This window comes from Scomber scombrus, unplaced genomic scaffold (genome assembly GCF_963691925.1).
Source record: "Scomber scombrus unplaced genomic scaffold, fScoSco1.1 SCAFFOLD_98, whole genome shotgun sequence".
Lineage (NCBI taxonomy): Eukaryota > Metazoa > Chordata > Actinopteri > Scombriformes > Scombridae > Scomber > Scomber scombrus.
The window spans coordinates 64,694-86,562 of record NW_026910609.1 but is presented as its reverse complement, the minus strand read 5'-3'; the positions used below and the strand labels follow the sequence as shown (position 1 = coordinate 86,562).

The 21,869-nt window shown below is 42.1% G+C and overlaps 1 protein-coding gene and 3 non-coding genes across 4 annotated transcripts; 3 read left to right on the top strand and 1 right to left on the bottom strand.

Moving 5' to 3' along the window:
• Window positions 1-303: 303 nt before the first annotated feature.
• LOC133977132 (NAD(P)(+)--arginine ADP-ribosyltransferase 2-like) lies at window positions 304-4,193 on the bottom strand. Its single transcript, XM_062415268.1, has 2 exons — window positions 4,119-4,193; window positions 304-1,059 (listed from the first exon to the last, which is right to left on the bottom strand). Exons 1-2 carry the CDS (start codon window positions 4,191-4,193, stop codon window positions 304-306), a joined length of 831 nt encoding a protein of 276 aa, XP_062271252.1.
• Window positions 4,194-20,397: 16,204 nt separating this feature from the next.
• trnag-ucc (transfer RNA glycine (anticodon UCC)) lies at window positions 20,398-20,469 on the top strand. Its single transcript has one exon. It is a non-coding gene; the product is annotated as a tRNA-Gly (tRNA).
• A 305-nt stretch (window positions 20,470-20,774) lies between these two features.
• trnag-ucc (transfer RNA glycine (anticodon UCC)) lies at window positions 20,775-20,846 on the top strand. The gene has a single exon. It is a non-coding gene; the product is annotated as a tRNA-Gly (tRNA).
• A 412-nt stretch (window positions 20,847-21,258) lies between these two features.
• On the top strand, window positions 21,259-21,329 carry trnag-ucc (transfer RNA glycine (anticodon UCC)). The gene has a single exon. It is a non-coding gene; the product is annotated as a tRNA-Gly (tRNA).
• Window positions 21,330-21,869: the final 540 nt, after the last annotated feature.

Genomic DNA, 21,869 nt, shown 5'->3' with positions numbered 1-21,869 from the left:
CCCTTTTTTCCTTTGTTATGACAGAGAGTATCACAGAACTAATGTTATTGCTGCAACACATATCATTGATTAAAAGCAACAAATTGCAACATCAATCAAAAGTTTAAATGAAATAAAAATACAAACAGCATGAAAATAAAAAGAAAGAAAAAACAGAAAATCTAAATTTAAACACAAATAAATCTGCATTTTTTCTGATATCACTCATGTATCAATCCCGTACAGATATACAGTCTGCTGCACACAGACATCAATGTAAATCCTGCACAGTCATAGATGATGATGTGAGGAAACTCTGCTCTGTCATTTTTTTGCAGCTTTGCAGTTGAGGTAACTGGCTATTCCTTTACTTTCCAAAATGAAGACCTTCTCACAGTCAGGCATGGGTGAACGTTTACCCTTACCTTTAATATTGGTTATCTGGAATATTTCATAGGGCGGGATAAGCACCTCTTCCTCCTTTCTGTTTAAGCTTGAATAATCCTTCAGGTAGGCTCCTAAGCAGCTCTTAATTTTAAAGCAGGTCTTGCTACCAAAACGTGTAAGATCTGGAAGTTTAGAGCTGGAGGCAAACGTACCAAACCTAATGATGCTGTGAAGTTTGCCATTGAACCCAACTTTAGTTCTTCTATAAGAGGTTCGACACTCTTGTTTTTTATTCAGGATTTGTATGGCACGAGTCAGCCAGAAATGTAAAGAGTGGAATTTGAAGGAGCTGGTGTAGGTTTTCTTACCGGTGCGGACTGCATTATTGAATTCTTCATAAATGTTGTTAGATGTATAAGCACAGATTGCCTGCATGTGGTTTTTGGTGAGATCCTCATCCTCTGGGTGACGTTTCTTTGAACAGCTTTCTGCACGTTTCCAGGCAACTGAAAAATTTCCCACTAACTCGTCTTTGAAGTATGTGTCGATGACCGTCTCCATTTTCTCTCTGCAGCCATCATACATGTCATCAACAGCATCAGGAGCCATGTTGAGTGGAAATGGTTCAGAGCTCTGGAGAGCAGAGGTCTGGAGCGCAGAGGTCTGGAGCGCAGATGTCTGGAGCGCAGAGGTCTGGAGAGCAGAAGAAGGAAAGAACAGGTGATGTTACACAACAAAGATTTTATGATTTACTTAAAGTAACTTCAAGAAATGACATATTATATAAGTGCAGCAGTAAATCCAGGTTGAAGTCTGAATGTTTCTTGTTAGCATGATGAGACAATGATGCTACTGAACCTGTCAGTTAAACATGTTTCATTGTTTAGTAGTCTAAAGTCTTTCTGACTGGCCAGTTATTGTTACTACATCTAACACTACTACTACTACCTGCCTAGTGGCCAGTTATTGTTACTACATCTAACACTACAACTACTACTACCTGCCTAGTGGCCAGTTATTGTTACTACATCTAACACTACTACTACTACTACCTGCCTAGTGGCCAGTTATTGTTACTACATCTAACACTACTACTACTACTACTACCTGCCTAGTGGTGAGTTATTGTTACTACATCTAACACTACTACTACTACTACCTGCCTAGTGGCCAGTTATTGTTACTACATCTAACACTACTACTACTACCTGCCTAGTGGTGAGTTATTGTTACTACATCTAACACTACTACTACTACTACCTGCCTAGTGGCCAGTTATTGTTACTACATCTAACACTACTACTACTACTACTACTACCTGCCTAGTGGCCAGTTATTGCTACTACATCTAACACTACTAATACTATTACCTGCCTAGTGGCCAGTTATTGTTACTACATCTAGCACTACTACTACTATTACCTGCCTAGTGGCCAATTATTGTTACTACATCTAACACTACTACTACTACCTGCCTAGTGGCCAGTTAGTGTTACTACATCTAACACTACTACTACTACCTGCCTAGTGGCCAGTTAGTGTTACTACATCTAACACTACTACTACTACTACTATTACCTGCCTAGTGGCCAGTTATTGTTACTACATCTAACACTACTACAACTACTACTACCTGCCTAGTGGCCAGTTATTGTTACTACATCTAACACTACTACTACTACTACTACCTGCCTAGTGGCCAGTTAGTGTTACTACATCTAACACTACTACTACTATTACCTGCCTAGTGGCCAGTTATTGTTACTACATCTAACACTACTACTACTACCTGCCTAGTGGCCAGTTAGTGTTACTACATCTAACACTACTACTACTACCTGCCTAGTGGCCAGTTAGTGTTACTACATCTAACACTACTACTACCTGCCTAGTGGCCAGTTATTGTTACTACATCTAACACTACTACTACCTGCCTAGTGGCCAGTTATTGTTACTACATCTAACACTACTACTACCTGCCTAGTGGCGAGTTATTGTAACTACATCTAACACTACTACTACTACTACTACCTGCCTAGTGGCCAGTTATTGTTACTACATCTAACACTACTACTACTACCTGCCTAGTGGCCAGTTAGTGTTACTACATCTAACACTACTACTACTACTACTATTACCTGCCTAGTGGCCAGTTATTGTTACTACATCTAACACTACTACAACTACTACTACCTGCCTAGTGGCCAGTTATTGTTACTACATCTAACACTACTACTACTACTACTACCTGCCTAGTGGCCAGTTAGTGTTACTACATCTAACACTACTACTACTACCTGCCTAGTGGCCAGTTATTGTTACTACATCTAACACTACTACAACTACTACTACCTGCCTAGTGGCCAGTTAGTGTTACTACATCTAACACTATTACTACTACCTGCCTAGTGGCCAGTTATTGTTACTACATCTAACACTACTACTACCTGCCTAGTGGCGAGTTATTGTAACTACATCTAACACTACTACAACTACTACTACCTGCCTAGTGGCCAGTTATTGTTACTACATCTAACACTACTACTACTACCTGCCTAGTGGCCAGTTATTGTTACTACATCTAACACCACTACTACTACTACTACTACTACCTGCCTAGTGGCCAGTTATTGTTACTACATCTAAAACTACTACAACTACTACTACCTGCCTAGTGGCCAGTTATTGTTACTACATCTAACACTACTACTACTACTACCTGCCTAGTGGCGAGTTATTGTTACTACATCTAACACTACAACTACTACTACCTGCCTAGTGGTGAGTTAGTGTTACTGCATCTAACACTACTAATACTACCTGCCTAGTGGCCAGTTATTGTTACTACATCTAACACTACTAATACTACCTGCCTAGTGGCCAGTTATTGTTACTACATCTAACACTACTACTACTACTACCTGCCTAGTGGTGAGTTATTGTTACTACACCTAACACTACAACTACTACCTGCCTAGTGGCCAGTCATTGTTACTACACCTAACATTACTACTACTACTACTATTACCTGCCTAGTGGCCAATTCTTTTTACTACATCTAACACTACTAGTACTACATGCATTGTGGCCAATTCTTGTTACTACATCTAACACTACTACTACTACCTGCCTAGTGGCCAGTTATTGTTACTACATCTAACACTACTACTACCTGCCTAGTGGTGAGTTATTGTTACTACATCTAACACTACTACTACTACTACCTGCCTAGTGGCCAGTTATTGTTACTACATCTAACACTACTACTACTACTACCTGCCTAGTGGCCAGTTATTGTTACTACATCTAACACTACTACTACTACCTGCCTAGTGGTGAGTTATTGTTACTACATCTAACACTACTACAGAGGCTGATTTTTACACAACTTTGAAGCCTAATTTCATATATTTAGCGTTTTTTTTAATCATTCAAATAAGGCAGGGTGGTTAACAACACACTTTTCTGTGGTATGTCAAACTTTAAGATCACTCTGACTGGAGACATTTTTGATTAACATGTTTATTCACTGCTGCAGTTCAAAGACTAAATTAAAACCTCTCCACTTGTTTTTTGTCATCCTTTTTTACCACAACATTAAATTACACAACACGCACACACACACACACACACACACACACACACACACACACACACACACACACACACACACACACACACACACACACAGAGTATTGGAATGGAAACTAAGTGTAAAACTGTCCTCACTGTTAGCAGAATTTGCTACTCACCACAAGCCACCACATGAGGCCTGAAAGTCCTACAATAAGAACAACTCCTCCAGTGAGAAGGTATGAACACTTCATCTCTGCAGTTAGACCAACTCTTGCAGCGGTTAGGTATGAATGCTTCATCTCTGCAGTCAGGAGAACAGCTGTACAACAGGAAAACACACAGTTAAATAAAGAAGTATAACATGATGAAAAAGGTTTGGTTAAACAGCAGGTCTGTAATGTTTCTACGGGACTCATGGTCGTCTCTTCTGTATATGTACCACAGACACACACATTGTCACACCTTCTGACCATAGTGACACACACAAATACATCAAGTCTGAATACACTGAAAAAGTGTGAAAATGTAACTTTACTGCCTTAAGAATGAATCTTCACATTAGAGTATTTCTTTAGCAACAGCTCTGATGAAGAGTTTTATGGACTCAGTAAGCACACGGAGTCACACTATCAAATATGTAAAGTTACTGTGTTCTTTTAAAAAGCTTAATTGAAACTCAGCCAAACCCAAACCCAGTCTGAGTTAATATAGCGGTCCAGTTCAGTTAAACAAATCATTAGCGGACCATTAACCATTAACCCCACACACTATTTCAGGTGTAATATGTGTGATTGTGTATCAAATAAAAGTAAATTGAAAATGTTTTGGAGTATAAATATATGTGTTTATAAATGAATAACTACTGGTGCATTCATATAGACCAGTCTTTAATAGAAAAGTGTTTTTCCCAGCATGACCCACCCAAAAATAGACTGTCTCTTATACTGGTGCAACTTAGGGCGCTTTCACACCAACAGCGCATTAAACAGTCCATTTGGACCAAAAGCTCTTAGTTCGGTTCGTTTTCCTTGGTGTGAAAGCATCAATCACACTCGGGTGCGCACTATATCTAGCGGACCGAGACCTCCAAAAAGAGGTGGTCTCGGTCCGCTTGACTCCGCACCAAATGCTGACCTCTGGTGCTTCTACCGGAAGATGAGGGAACGTCAATCGGACCAATTTTGATCGGACCACACCGCAGTCTGTATGCTACATTGTAACAATTTTACTGCCTGGTGCAGACAGAATAATCGAACTAGTTGTGTGAAAACGCCCTTACACACCGGTTTTTACGGTAGGAGTTGACTAAATCTGGGTTTAAGCCCAGAACACCCAGAGCCAGGGACACATTTTAACATTTTACTGCATTGTATGATTACTTCTAACAATAGTAATATTGTTAGCAGTAACAACGTTCCAAAAACATAACAACAATAAAGGGTATCTTAACCACAGTTGTTAATAACTCACTCAGATTCAGCCACAGCTGGTTGAAGTCACTGTTCAGAGAAGTGACTTTAACCACTTTTTTTTTTAAATAGGACTGAGGCCCCCAAAATAATTACATTTATGATTTAAAGACTATCTATATCGAGAGGTTTTGTAGTTGAGCACAGATCAATATGTTTTTTAATTTATATTTAATAAACTCACCAATCAGGATTCAGCGTTCAGAGTTCTTCAAATGTAGAAAGATGAATGTCCAGATGAAGTTTCTGCTCTTTAGTCACAAATATATAGACTCTGTTTGACCTCAGCTCTCTCTCTTCTTTTGATGAATTTCTCCACCTTAAAACCACAAACCACTTGTCATCTTTCAGCCCCCCCCCCCGATTAGTTTCCATGTTCAGTTACAGACAGGAAGTGTCAAACCTCCAAAAACAGGTTTGACTCAACTACAAGCAGAAAACAGAACATAATTCTCACGTATGATGGGAGATGTTTAAGTTTAAGTTTATTTTATTTATGTATGACTTCAAAAAGCAAACAGACTTTGCACTAAAGTGCTTCACAAAGACGGACAATATATACAAGCATGAAAGGCTCAAAATTAAGATGAACAAAATTTAAACACAAGTGCAAAAACCATAAGAAATCAGATCAGATGTGCGTCCTTCTGCTTCACCAACATAAACCTTGTTGAAGCAGAAAGTTATCAACCCTTACACACTGTTCAGGGTCAAATTTGACCCATTTTCAAAATTGAGAGCTGTAAAAACACCATATACACATTTCTTTTAGCTGAACTTTTCCTAACATGACCCACAGTATACAGATGCATCAGTTTTTATTTTTGTGCAGCTCATACACATTTTTATATGCAAATGTACCAATTTGACCTGCTTAATAAAAAAAAAAGCATTCAAATATTGTTGTATGCCATAAAATGTTCTCCTGTATCATAAACAGTGAATGTCTTTCCCACAAGATTAATCAAACATTTATTAATGACTGATGAATGTGAGACTATGATCAGAATATGAACAGTATGTAAGGGTTAAGTTATTATATTTTTTATATCTACATCTCATCTCTAAAAGGTGGAAAGCTTAACCACAGCACGCTGTGAAAACCACATGATTGATGGTGAAAAAGTGCAGACAAAGCTCTGACCACACTATTCATAGTGAAACCTTCTCATGACGATGTTTGCAGGTGTTAACCACACATGAAGAAATGTTTAGTACACTTTGTACTTTCTGCCTCTGTCACCTCATCATAGTTGTTCGGCCTAAATGTCCTATAAAATCAAACAAAAACTTTATTTTCATTATAATTCCGGCCTTCCATGTTATTTTATGTGGCCTGCGAGAGCTTAAATGGCATGACTCTCTTACAATAAAAGTCTATGCTGCTTATAATGACAGGGATTTACCGTAAAACCCGGTATATAAGACGCACCTTAAACCATATTTTTTTCATTGAAAAGTGGGGAGCGTCTTATACACCAGTGTGTCTTTTTCACCAGTAAAATACAGAGAGATGTTGGATCTGCATATGTAAGGTTACTGTGTTCTTTTAAAAGGTTTAATTGAAACTCAGCCTAACCCAAACCCAGTCTGAGTTAATACACCAGTCCAGTTCAGTTAAACGCCCTCCCTGAGCTACTACCTTATCGTGGTGGAGGGGTTTACGTGTCCCAATGACCCCAGGAGCTCAGTTGTCGGGGGCTTTATGCCCCTGGTAGGGTCACCCATGGCAAACAGGTCCTGGGGGAGGGACCAGACAAAGCGTAGCTCACAAGACCCCTTATGATGAACAATATATATGGTCCTTTGTTTCCCTTGCCCGGATGCAGGTCACCGGGCCCCCCCCTGGAGCCAGGCCTGGGGGTGGGGCTTGATGGCGAGCGCCTGGTGGCTGGGCCTGCACCCATGGGGCCTGGCCGGGCACAGCCCGAAGAAGAAACATGGGACCCCCTTCCAGTCGGACCCATCACCCGTAGGAGGGGCCAAAGGGGTCGGGTGCAATGTGAGCTGGGCTGAGGTCGCTGAGGTGGTCAAAAAGCTCCTCGGTGGCAGGGCCCCTGGATGTTGTGGGGCTGTCATGGTTGACATGACTCTGTAGCATTGCCTGGAAATCGGGGGCAGTGCCTCTCGATTGGCAAACTGGGGTGGCGGTCCCTCTTTTTAAGAAGGGGGACCGGAGGGTGTGTTCCAACTATAGGGGGATCACACTCCTCAGCCTCCCTGGTAAGGTCTATTCGGGGGTACTGGAGAGGAGGGTCCGTCGGATAGTCGAACCTCAGATTCAGGAGGAGCAATGTGGTTTTCGTCCGGGTCGTGGAACTGTGGACCAGCACTACACCCTCTGCAGGGTCCTAGAGGGTGCATGGGAGTTTGCCCAACCAGTCCACATGTGTTTTGTGGACTTGGAGAAGGCATTCGACCGTGTGCCTCTGGGAATCCTGTGGGGGGTTCTCTGGGAGTACGGGGTATCGGACCCCCTGATACGGGCCGTCCGTTCCCTGTACGACCGGTGTCAGAGCTTGGTCCACATAACTCAGACTTGTTTCCAGTGGGGGTTGGACTCTGCCAGGGCTACTCTTTGTCACCAATCCTGTTCATAATCTTTATGGACGGGATTTCTAGGCGCAGCCAAGGCGTTGAAGGGGTCCGTTTTGGTGACCTCAGGATTGGGTCACTGCTTTTTTGCAGATGATGTAGTCCTGTTGGCTTCATCAGACCGTGACCCTTCAACTCTGACTGGATCGGTTCGCCACTGGGATGATAATCAGCACCTCCAAATCCGAGTCCATGGTCCTCAGCCGGAAAAGGGTGGAGTGCACTCTCCGGGTCGGGGATGAGATCCTGCCCCAAGTGGAGGAGTTCAAGTACCTCGGGGTCTTGTTCACGGGTGAGGGAAGGATGGAGCGGGAGATCGACAGGCAGATTGGTGCGGCGTCTGCAGTAATGCAGACTCTGCACACATCCATCGTGGTAAAGAGGGAGCTGAGCTGAAAGGCAAAGCTCTCGATTTACCAGTCGATCTTCGTTCCTACCCTCACCTATGGTCATGAGCTTTGGGTGACCGAAAGAACAAGATCGCGGGTACAAGCGGCAGAAATGAGCTTCCTCCGTAGGGTGGCTAGGCTCTCCCTTCGAGATAGGGTGACAGACCCGCTGCTCCTCCGTGTTGAGAGGAGCCAGATTAGGTGGCTCGGGCATCTAGTTAGGATGCCCCCCGGATGCCTCCCTGGTGAGGTGTTCAGGGCACGTCCCACTGGTAGGAGACCCAGGACATGCTGGAGAGACTATGTCTCTCGGCTGGCCTGGGAATGCCTCGGGAATCCCCCGGGATGAGCTGGACGAAGTGGCTAGGGAGAGGGAAGTCTGGGCTTCCCTGCTTAGGCTGCTGCCCCAGCGACCCGACCCCGGATCAGCGGCAGAGGATGGATGGATGGAGTTCAGTTAAACAAATCATTACCGGACCATTACCCATTAACCTGACACACTGTTTCAGGTGTAATATGTGTGTTTTATTCCATTTCAAACAGTAAGTAAACTGAGAAAGTTTTAATTATAAACATGAATGATGTGATTTAATGAATACCTACCAGTGTCAGGTATTCATTAAATCACAGAGCATAAACTTTTGACTCTGTGCTGCCCCCTGGTGGATGTATTGGTTAACATCCACGTAAAGGACGCATGGAAGTATGTGACGGTAACATCATTTGAAAAGGACGTAGACATGTTCATACGTACGTTGAGCATAAATGGGCCTTTAGGGTATGGGTCCAAGAGGCTTTTTTGTGCGTCTGGTCATGATACATATGCATATCGGAGGCAGGGCTTTAAGTGTGAAATGTTCCAGGGGGCGCTGTGGAGCCATCTTGCCACTTAAAAGGCTCAGACCCATATCAGAAGTCAGCATTCGTGAGTCTTGATGAATGTGCGAAATTTGGCGTGTGCAGGAGTTTGTCAGTATGTACAACATGGGAAAAGGCATTAGGGGGCGCTACTGAGCACAGGGACAGATGTGGTATCATGTTGAATTACTGCCGAATTTGGTGAGTCTGAACAAAAAATAATTTTCCGGGTATACCGATGAGACTGATGAGTGCTGCGAATTTCATTATATCAAATAAAGTTTTTTGGTCACATGACCCGGTGTTTGGGGGCGCTATGGAGTCCACTGGCCACACCTACGCCCAATCACAATTTCATGAAATTTTGGGATGTGCTGCAGCCGCCAAAAATGCGTTTGTTTCTAGAGAATAAGAACGCCAATAATAATAATTTCCTTCACGCTGTAGGTGCTCAGGCCCTAATGATAGATGAGTTGATATTCTTATTGCACAGTTGAACTGAAATTATACACTGAATTATATTATACATGAAATACCTGATATTGTACAGTAGTACTTTGGGTGGTGGACTGTGTGTCGAGACAAAACGAGACATTTCTGGTTGTATTTTTGAGCTTTTATTGAAATTTTTAACCATTTTCTAACATTCTGACAAACAAACTACTGGAATAATCAACTTTTTAAAAAAATTGATGATGAATATAATCGTTAGTTGCAGCCTTCGTATACAGAAGTTTATATTTCGACTGTAATCAGCTCATGATGGAAGCCAAACGCCACAATAAACTGCTCTTTTTAAAGCTGGTGTATATCTTTAATTAAACTTGATTCGAGCACTTTGATTAATGCTTCAGTTTAATATGTTTGGCAGCGTTTTCACACTCTTGGCTTTCATTCAAACCCAGCTGTTGACTTTACTTCAGCATAACACAGCGACTCAGAACATCACAGACTGAGGCTTTAAGCACCGCTATGATCAGCAGACTCTGCAGATTCAGGAAATATATATAATTCATCCCTGCTGTCACCTCATGAGGGATGATTTTGGGCCTTCTAGTGAGGAGGTGTAACATTAATAAAACTCTCAATACCCTGACAGAGAGACTCGGGAAGTGTTGTAGAGGAAAAACTTTAGATTTTAACCTTCCTGTTGTCCTTGAGTCAAGGAAGGAACGGAGGAAAGAGGGAGGAAGAAGGAAGAAAGGAAGGAAAGGAGGAAGAAGGAAAGAAAGGAGGGAGGAAGGAAGGAAGAAGGAAGGAAATTAGGTAGGAAGGAAGGAAGGGAGGAAGAAGGAAGGAAGGACCGAGGAAAGAAGGAAGGAAGGTAGGTAGGAGGAAGGAAGGGAGGAAGGAAAGGAAGGAAGGAAGGACGGAGGAAAGAAGGAAGGAAGGTAGGAGGGAGAAAGGAAAATAGGAAGGGAGGAAGGAAAGGAAGGAAAGGAAGGAAAGAAGGACAGAGGAAGGAAGGAAGGGAGAAAAGAAGGAACAGTCAAAACGGATGGGGTCAATTTGACCCGGGAGGACAACACGAAGGTTAAACATCTTGACTCTGTTCTGCAGAAGCAATGTGACATCTATTTAAAACATTTCTTCTTATTTCTTAAAACCATCCGCCCACAACATGCACACACACACACACACACACACACACACACACGCTGGAGTCCAGTCCCTATTTGTAGCTGCCAAAGCTCCAGATCTGCACCAGCGGAGCCCGATGTGAGCCTCATATACCACCTGGATGTTTCTCCTAAATCCTATTCTTCAGACGGATTACACCTTCCAATCCGAGGAAAAAACCACCTCCAACCACACAAATCCTCAAAAGGAGACATTCACCAAACACTGATGTAACTGTTGAAGCTGCACACATAAAAAATACCCTTTACAAATGTCAAGCAAAACATGTTTAACACACCTTGTTTTTGCTGAATACTGTTAAATTTGACAGTCTGAGAAGCCTGCACTGCCTGTCTCTGCTCTGTTTTATCTGTCAGGGTTGATAAAAGACCTCGAGGATGAAGTGAAGAGTTAAAAAAAGAAAAGAAAAGAAGGATGAGATTATTGCTGACAGCTAATTTAATTTGTACAGCAGGAATCTGTGTCGAAGCACCTTGTTTTGTTCAAGAAGCGGGAAACAGATTGCATCTTCCTGTGATATTTTTCAGAGACTGCAGTCATCAGTTCTGTGTGTCGTTGATATATTCAGGTTGTAAGCAGAGAGACGGCTCGGCTGTGTGTCACCGCTGCTGTTAGGAGAAGATAAAAACTGTCTGAATACTAAAAATGTGTTTAACAAACAGGAGATTCTAGTTTTTCACTCGCAAGTACTTTGACTTGATCATTATTTATCCCTCAGATAGTGTTCATATTCTATCCTCACAGTTTGTTCCCCTCATAAAAAGTGTTTATACCAAATGTTGAAGCACAGATGTGTTTTGAAAGCATCAATAGTCGATCTGACTGACATTTGCATCACCAAGTGAATAAAATACACATGAATTTACAATATATAAGAGAAAAATATAAACTTGGTATACAACAACAGAAAATACGTATCTTTATGATATTAAAAAGTTAGATAAATGCTTAGAAAACACATATTCAGCTACAATGGACTTTGTTGTTCTATTTCAAGCTTTACTTTATTAAATGTTCTGACGGGATGCCCGCTGCACAAAGACTGCTCCTGTTACGTCTGCCACAGGTATAATTATATATAATTAAGGATATACTTTGACTGGGATTATAATGTTGTGGCCAGGCGGGGAGTTCCGGTCCTCTGAAATGAGGCCAACGAGGAAGTAATTTAAAACTGCATTCTATCAAAAGGCCACCAGGGGGCGACCGTTTTGGTGTCAAAAGGACTTCCGTCTCTATACAAGTCAATGGAGAATTCACCAACTTCTCACTTGATTTCTAACCTCAGTAAACGTTTTCAAAATGTGTTTATGGTCTCAATCGCTAGTTTAAAGCCTTCTTCAATGCAGTATGATGTTCATTTGGGACATTTTGGCCTCCCTGATTTTATATGTGACGATAAAGCAGGGTATGCATTAGGGCGTGGCTACGTGGTGATTGACAGGTTGATTGGTTCACAGGTTCAGGAGGGCGCCTCATGCTCCTCCTGATGCCCATATAAGGAGAATCCATGTTTTTATTTTTCCCAGCATGCACCTGAAATGTTCAAGATGGTGCTGCTCAGATCCGAATCTATTCGCTTCCAAGCAGCAGTCCACAAACCAATGGGTGACGTCACGGATGTTACGTCCATTTTTATATACAGTCTATGCTTCAGACCCAAACACTTCTCTGTGAGTAGAAGATAATGTTTAAATATTAGCGCTGTGTCACAGTCGGTCTATCCTGGAGCTTATCTACCGGCCAGCTCACACATCCAGGAGCCTCATCAAAACTCATTTCTCACCCCGACAAAAGTGTGACTCATATTTAACCGTCAGCCTTCGTCTTCCACCGTGGACCCGAAAAACTTCATCTGCTCAAACGTCACCTCACATCAGCTCCGAGCCACCGGATCAAAGCTCCTCCTGCCGCTCGCTCTAATGTGCTTTCATCACTTTAAAACACGTCTTTTGTTCTTTTACTGCAGAGTTTGTGTTTGACTTGTGTTATCTTGACTCATCTTCAGTGAAACCTTGTTTAATATTAAAGCAGATCAGCGTTTAACTGCACAGACCAGCTCAGGACTGACAATAAAAACTGCTTTCAAAAGTACGAAAATTACAAAAAAAAGTAGGGGACTCATTATATTAGAGGATATTTATGAGGATATGACCAGGTGATATATTGGTAATGTTGGTGTTTAAAATGTTTATATTATTATTAATCATGCAAGACATCAATCAAACTGTATTTATAGACTTTCATATGTTTTAATGTTGTTCAAAGTGCTTCACAGTTGATTGACAAGCTGATAATAAGACAGAACAAGTGACGACATAAAGAATAATCCTCCTGCTGCTCCTGATAATATATAAGAATAATAAAAAAGACACATGATGAATGCACATGACTGAAATGTCTGCAGAAATGTGTTTTTATACATAAAAATGAAGCTTTAAATAAAGAGATTTCTGCTGGTGTCTCACAATAATCCTTTTCACACTCTCGTCTTGACTGAGCAAACCTCACATTTGCTCCTTTTGTTCCTCACATGCATCTCTGCTTTTCTTCCACATGAAAAGAAAAAAACAAAAAAAAAACTCTTTTCTTCAATCTGCCTTTCGCAATTTCTGTCTGTGTGTAATCGCTCCACCACAATCATCACCACAAGAAAAAGATGCAAACTGGAACAGCGTGAGAGTCATTTTCCACCTTTTTCTCTCGTCTCTGCTGCTTTTCCACATGAAAAGACTTGAACCCTGATTGTGGGAGTTTATCTCTCTTTTGCCTTTGTTTGTGTTTTTTCCTTCGCTCTGCCTATAATGTGTACGACCTACTTACAACCCAGCTTTTTTCTCCTCCTATATATGTTTAAACCCTCCTAAGTGCTGCAGCTGAAGACATTTATCGGCCTCTTCATCCATCGCTCTCTAACACTAACACGGCTCCTTAAAATCACATCAACAGACGCAACCTTTGCCTCTGCGGAGCGTCTCCCTTCATTTATCTCTCCATCCATTTATCACCTCGCACATTTATGCCCCCGTCTATGCAGCATACATATCCATCAGCATCTCGCGCTGTACTCCAGATGACTGGGCCGACTCTAACAGGTGGTTGCCTGGCAACAGAGAGAGGAGCGCCGCGGTGGGATCAGCGAGACTCGGCCGTCCTCGCAGCTTCGTCCCAACTTCTTAGAGAAAGCCAGAGAGGCGGGCGAAATCTCTGCTGCTCTCTGATCAGGTTCAATGTGAAAACACACAAACAGGAAATCAAACACACAGATGTTTTTTTTTTCTCTCAAGCAGCTTTTCAATTTAAGAGCCATCAAATTTTAAAAAAGACGATCAAAAGTTTGACACACTTTATTTTCCCTACATGTCCACAGCTGGTAATTTGATGGCAAATGATAGGTAGAAGGGAGGGAGGAAAGAAGGAAGAGAGGAAGGTAGGGGGGGAAAAGAAAGAGAGGAGGGAGGGAGGAAGGAAAGGAAGGCAGGAATGAGGGAAGGAAAGAAGGAGGGAGGGAGGAAGGAAGGACAGAAGGAAGGAAGGAGGGAGGGAGGGAGGAAGGAAGGACAGACGGCAGGAAGGAAGGGAGGAAAGAAGGAACAGTCAAAACAGACGGGGTCAATTTGACCCGGGAGGACGACTCAAAGGTTAAATAAAGAGTACCGTCTAGACTTGCTCTATGTTAAATGTACCTTGAGATACCTTTTATTGTGATTTGACGCTATGTAAACAATAGTTGAATATAATTTTACTGAATTTAAGATGCATCAGTTTTTATGAAAGACAAAAGTTTGACACACTTTATTTCCCTTATATGTCCACAGATTGTAATTCGATGGCAAATGTATTTACTGTATATAAATGGGTAGAGGAGAGTGTCAATGGTTGCAGCTTTATGTACTACATTTCCCATCATGCTTTGCACAAGGCAAACAGCAAATGCACATTTACCATAGAGGCAGAAGCTCAATTCAAATGTCTGGTTTTCCCTCTTATCTAACAGACTGTAGACTATAATAGAGCTCTTTCAGAAGTTCACATATAAGTGCATTTATAGTGCAGTATAGTTACATTTACATGCATTAATGTGTCCGCTGTTGTCGGTTTCTTGTCCAAAGTGACAGAAATGAGGTTCAATCCCAGCTACAGTAGATAAAGGTGAAGCCTCGACACAAAGAACCACAAAGCTGCATTTTTATAATAACGGAGAGAAAAACCTGAGGAGGATTAAAGAGATGGAGCGAGAGCATATTAGGTGAAAACCAGACAGGCGGAGGTTTTACTCTGCGTGTAGACTATTGGAGTGTAATATTACTGCTGACATAAAGATGGAATAATACACACAACACTGCTGGGTTGAAGGTTAAACTCTTATTAATGTACAATAAGGAGACAGCAGCTCCAGCTCATCTCAACAAGCTCTTTATTCTTTTATTAGGGCTCCTCTGAGATGAATGACATTAAAGATGAGACACCAGCGTTAGAGGATTTTCAGCCTTTTAACCCTCACAGACTGTTCATATTTGGGCATTTCACAGTATCCCATCATAATTAGTCTCTATAATTTCAGAACCACAAATCATTGATGAACACCTCATCAGTCATGTGATTTATGTTGAATACTGGTTTCTGAATTTCTTAATAAATATGAGTCAAACATGCAACAAAAACATGTATTAGCTGCACAAAAACATTTTTAGAAAGTTAAAATATCTCCTTTTTTATATATTATGAGTCAAAGAGGATAAGTCATTACATTTCTGGGTAAAAGAAAAGTTTTTAAGGTGTTGTTTCTTCTCTCAAATATAAAAATGGGTCAAATTAGACCCTGAACAGTATGTAAGGGTTAAAAGGTTATTTTGAAATCTTTTAACTTCAGGATGGGTTAACATAAAACTAAAGCTGAGCAACCTAAAATTACACAAATCACTCAAAATAACTCCAAGCAAAACAAAAACATGAGCAAACAGAATTAAACCTGAGGCAGTAAACCATGTTAGCTACAGATACATGTCTGCAGGAGCCAGAGGACGCCGGCCTTTAAAAGCAGCAAAGCTCGGAGGATGGAACCAATCAGCTGCTTGGATCAACCCACACACACTCCCACTGTCACAAACATTCAATCAGACAATCAGCAGAGCTTCACCTGCAGCTCATCATACATGAAACACCAAACAGCTGGATTTAACCAGAGAGAAGGAGAAAGATCCACAACACAAGAATAGACACATAGAAAATGTTCATATAACCTCAGAGTCATACCACTGGGTTAGCTTTTAATTTCATTTAAGAACTATAAGCTCATGAAAATGTAATGTAGTAGGAGCGCACATGCAGAATAAGAAAGCAGCTGCAGGACCAAATAACTAAATCTGTAATGCGGTTCTTCAGACTAACAAAGTCTAAAGGTACATATACGTATAAAAAAGATAATATAAAAACATAATAATAGTACTGGTAGGTCTGCACAATATATTGAAATTATATCAATATCGTGATATGAGACTAGATATCGTCTTAAAATTTGGATATCGTAATATCGCGATATGTCATCAGAGTCAAGGATGGAAGGGAGGAAGAAGGTAGGAAAGGAGGGATGAAGGAAGGAAGGGAGTGAAGGAGGAAGGAAGAAAGAAGGAAAGGAGGGAGGGAAGGAAAGAAGGAAAGGAGGGAGGGAGGGAAGGAAAGAAGGAAGGAAAGGAGGGAGGATGGAAGGAGGAAAGAAGGACAGAGGAAAGAAGGAAGCAAGGAAGAAGGAAGGAAGGATGGAGGAAAGGAGGGAGGGAGGAAGGTAGGAGGGAGAGAGGAAAGGAGGAAGGAGGGAGGGAGGGAAGGAAGGAAAAGAGAAAGTGAGTAAAGAAGGACAGAGGAAAGAAGGAAGGGAGGAAGGTAGGAGGGAGGGAAGAAAGAAGGAGGAAGGAATGAAAGAGAGAAGGAGGGAGGACAGACGGGAGGAAGGAAGGAAGGGAGAAGGAGGGAGGACAGACGGGAGGAAGGAAGTAAGGGAGGAAAGAAGGAACAGTCAAACAGACGAGGTCAATTTGACCCGGGAGGACGACAGGAAGGTTAAAGCTGCATTACAGTAAAATATGTAATTATCTGAACTTACCAGACTGTTCTAGCTGTTCTGTTATTAACCTTTTTACCCAATTTCTCATTATATCCACATTACTGATGATTATTTATCAAAATTTTTATAGTGTAAATATTTTGTGAAAGCATCGACAGTCATCTCTACAATATTGTTGCAACATCGATATCGAGGTATTTGGTCTAAAATATTGTGATATTTGATTTTGTCCATATCTCCCAGCCCTAAGTACTGTTATATATCAGCAAACTTACAAACACTGCCTCCTAATTTCTCTGCTTCAAATCGTTCTTTATAAATTAGAAGAGAAAAAAACACAATCCTGCTGCCAGAAATACTCACTAGAGCACAACATGTGTATTCATCCACCACTGAAAATAGTCCAACAAATGCACTTATTTCCTCCTGTTTGAGAAGCACTACTGAAAACCTAGAGTGGCCAGCTGTTTAAGAAAAATAACCGAGCCTTTAAAATGTCTCCCACCATCATTTCTACTCTACCAGCCTAATATAAGAGTCTAAAACTGGCCCTGACCACAATAATGAGCTCCTCTCTTCCCAGCACTGTTCAAAAAGCCTTTTTCAGCTACTCTCTGCAGACTTTCATCACTCTCTGATAAAAAATATATATATAGTGCTTCTCATCTTTTTCTCTCTCTTAAAAGAAATGTTTTACCTTTGTGCAACAGCTGCATGTATAAAGGTTTGTTTTTAAAATCCCTTCATAGACACATCTGATCCGGCTCTAACATTCACACACACGGGAAATAAAAACAACTTCCAGCAGTGGATCATAAGAAAAGCCTCACTGAGCTGAAATGCTGCTGAATGACCTCATAACATCTGATTGTGTCTCTAAAATATTTTCCTTTTTCCGTAAGTGAAATGTAACTGAGTGAAAAACAAAACAAAAACGTCTTTTACTATATTTTTAAGACTTAACACATTTGTGATAGTTGAGCAGTTACTGATAAACATTATCATTCATTAGTTCATTGTGTTTCTGTCCAATAAACTCTCTCTTTAAGCTCTGTTTTTACTCTCTACCAACTCCGGAGGGAAATATCTAAATGCTCCACTATGTTCACCAGCTAGTCTACAGATAACTGTGTGTGTTTGCTGTTTGGTGCTGAGCAGGCAGTGAACAGTGAATGGTAAATGGTAAAAGGACTGTACTTATATAGCGTGTTTCTCATCATTATGACCACTCAAAGTGCTTTTACACTACATGTCTCATTCATCCATTCATACACTGATGACAGGAGCTACAACTCAGGGTGTCAACCTGCTCATCAGAGGGAGACTAACCATTCATAGACATTCACACACGGTTGACACATCAATGGGAGCAATTTGGGGTTAAGTATCTTAACCAAGGACACATCGACGTGGACTGGAAGAGCCGGGAATTGAACCGCCAATCTTCCAATTGGTAAAGACCGCTCAACCTCCTGAGCCACAGCCGCCCCTCAGTGGCCATTTTTACAGCTTTTTCTCTGAAAACGACACTATGAGAGCAGCTGAGAGTGAACCAGAACAGTAAAGTAGCAGCCGGACAGATAAACAATGAGCTGAAACTCAACTATAAAGCTCCGTAAAGCTGAGAGGAGCTGAAGAGTCTCCTCCTCGCTGCAGTAGATGCATGGTACCGGTCGGCCCATGGAGCTCAAAGATCCTGAACCAACTGGATCCATCCCATCGAAACAAGTTTCCATCTGTACTCACTGCCCACCTGGCGCTGGACAGAAAGTGTGTAACCAAGCTAACGCCCAGAACAGTGGGGAACATCTCCAGCTACATCCACCAGGCTTTGGGCACGACGCTCCACCGAGTACTTGGCTGACTGTGAATTTCACAGGAAGTCAGTGCACGCGGTCCCCAGCTGTGCATGCAGACCCACCACCTTATTGCCCCCTACCACTGGCCCAGTGGTTTGAGACGGTGCCTGCCAATGAGATTCTTGGTCATCTGGGTGAATTGAGGGTCATCATAACGTCCACTTATGGCCGAATTCTCAAGCTGGACTCCAGCAAGAAGGTATGAGTGAATCTATGTAAATTTCAGTTGATTTGCAATGATAACATATTTACCTTGTTGTTCCTCTTGACGTACAGAATAGTTTAATCTTTATGTATTTAGGTGACCAAGACATTCACTGGCGGCTTTGAGGAGACAGCCACATGGATGACCAATGTTGGAAATGAATTTGGCCAAGTACTAAATTCTGTACTGACAACTGGTGAGGGAGCTAGCCTGGATGACCTGTGTCAAAGCATTGTGTCGTGATTCAGGGATGTTGGAGAACCGGACGTAATTTAAGTCGACAGGGATTGCTGCAATGAGAGAGGTAAGTGATTTGTGATTTTTGATACATCTGATAAGCTATTATTAAAGAAAACCAAGAGCTTTTTGTGTATTTGTGAAAAAATGTTACTTCATTTGAGATTTGGTAGATTGCCGGCCATAACTGCCTGATCAATAAAATTGAACTAGGATACAACGTATAGGCAGCACGTGACGATGAGCTAACTGGAAGGAGCCCAGTTCTCACTTGGATGGACATCGGTTATGAGGCTTGATGTCTTCCATTACGTGAGACGATTCACCAAAGGTCTCACCACTGAGCACCATCCACTCTATGGCACATTCTGCTCAAGGCTGTCCAGTTGTATCTTTGAATGGGACGAAAAAGACCTTGGGCATCTCAAAGACGCCAAGAAGGCCGAGCTCATGAAGAAACATCGGGTTCATGTTCCCTCAGACAAACAGGTCTTATCCAGCATCACTTCCAGTTAGCTGGCAAAGCGCTGCCGGAGGAGAACCCGAGGGGTCGAAGACACTCGTTTCCCCGATTCAAGATCTCCTGGACTCAGTGTGGCAGTCAACAGACACAACAGGTTTGCATCTTGTAAACCACGAGACAGAACAGAAGCACGTATTCAACACTCACCTGGTGTACAGTTTTACACCAAGATGGGCTCTTGCCTATAAAAGAGCTGATAAACACTGGATGTGCTGCGCTGGTGTAGAGGGTCCTCTTCTCTAGAGAGCTTTCATCGGCATCAGTGAAGTTTCATTCAAGGCAAGTTGCCACTTTACATATGAAACATTTCTTTTAAATGACTGTTATGTAACGAGTAGAAAAATCGTATTCACTGTCATTAATCCTTTTGTCTTGCATGGGTAGAGATGCAATGCTCTGCACTCAGATGTACATGCTCAAGGGGGGGGAGCAAGGTGGATCATCATCGAACTGGCCAACTCCAGGGCATCTTCAGCACCACACCCTCAGGACTCAACCCGGTACCAACGTCAGTAGTTTTTTGTATATTACTATTAGTTACAGATATGTCAAACCTGTCCAATTCTTATACTGAAATAAAATTATGAGTTGGCAATAAACTCCTGTTCTTCCATAGCGATGGTGGTATAGTGGTGAGCATAGCTGCCTTCCAAGCAGTTGACCCGGGTTCGATTCCCGGCCATCGCAGTTCAATTATGTTGTTTTAAACCAAGCAGCGACCTCCTGGACTGAAAAGTAAAGTCGATGGGGGGATGGGGAGGGTTGACCAAATTACAGTTCCTCGAATGGCCCCTGAGGCTGACTGGGCAGTAATATACCACTAACCACCATCTTCTGTAGAGATGGTGGTTAGTGGTGAGCTCTCTCTCTGTCATCATTTAGTTTTAATTACAGGTTTGTCAAACTACATTCTTCTCTTTTAGGGGAACATCCCTCTCCTCTTCAAGTCTTGTCTCTATAGTGAGTAGGTACTAAAACGCTGCTCTTCCATAGCGATGGTGGTATAGTGGTGAGCATAGCTGCCTTCCAAGCAGTTGACCCGGGTTCGATTCCCGGCCATCGCAGTTCAATTATGTTGCAGCAGCCTCCGGGACTGAAAAGTAAGGTCAATGGTGGGTGTTGCAGTTCCTTGAATGGCCACTGACTGGGCACTAATATACTGCTCTTCTGTAGAGATGGTGGTATAGTGGTGAGTCCCGAGAACCGGAGGGACCTCTTAGATGTCTTCAAAAATGAAAGAGCAACTGGTTGCTTTCAAGCAAGCGAGTCTTAGCATTGGACTCAACCTGGACTATTTTCACTTCTGCAGAGTCCTTTACTTAATAGGACTACATACAACGTTCTCTGTCATCATTCACTTTTAGTTACAGGTTTGTCAAACTACATTCTTCTCTTTTAGAGGAACCTCCCTCTGCAAGGCTTGTCTCTATACTGATATAAAATGCTGAGTTGGTACTATAATCCTGCTCTTCCATAGCGATGGTGGTATAGTGGTGAGCATAGCTGCCTTCCAAGCAGTTGACCGGGTTCGATTCCCGGCCATCGCAGTTCAATTATGGCATTTTAAACCAAGCAGCAACCGCCTGGACAGAAAAGTCGATGTGTATGATGAACTGAGAACTCCAATATTTACTGAAATGTCTGTTAAAAACCCAGAAATGTTCTGGTGCTCTGATGATGATAGAATGGACTGGTTGTTTAACTAATGTCTTTAAGTGTGCTAAATATGTATCTGAAGCCTGGAAAATGGCAGGAAGGCAGCCTCCAGGACTGAAAAGTAAAGTCGATGGGGGGATGGGGAGGGTTGGCCAAATTACAGTTCCTTGAATGGCCCCTGAGGCTGACTGGGCAGTAATACACCACTAACCACCATCTTCTGTAGAGATGGTGGTTAGTGGTGATCTCTCTCTCTGTCATCATTTAGTTTTAATTACAGGTATATCAAACTACATTCTTCTCTTTTAGGGGAACCTCCCTCTCCAAGTCTTGTCTCTGTACTGACTGGGTACTAAAACACTGCTCTTCCTAGCTGCCTTCCAAGCAGTTGACCCGGGTTCGATTCCCGGCCATCGCAGTTCAATTATGTT

Coding starts and splice junctions, on each gene's coding strand:
- LOC133977132 (XM_062415268.1), bottom strand. CDS start 4,193: ATGAAGTGTTCATACCTTCTCACTGGAGGAGTTGTTCTTATTGTAGGA. Junction 1,060..4,118: donor GCCTCATGTGGTGGCTTGTG/GTGAGTAGCAAA, acceptor TCTGCTCTCCAG/ACCTCTGCGCTCCAGACATC.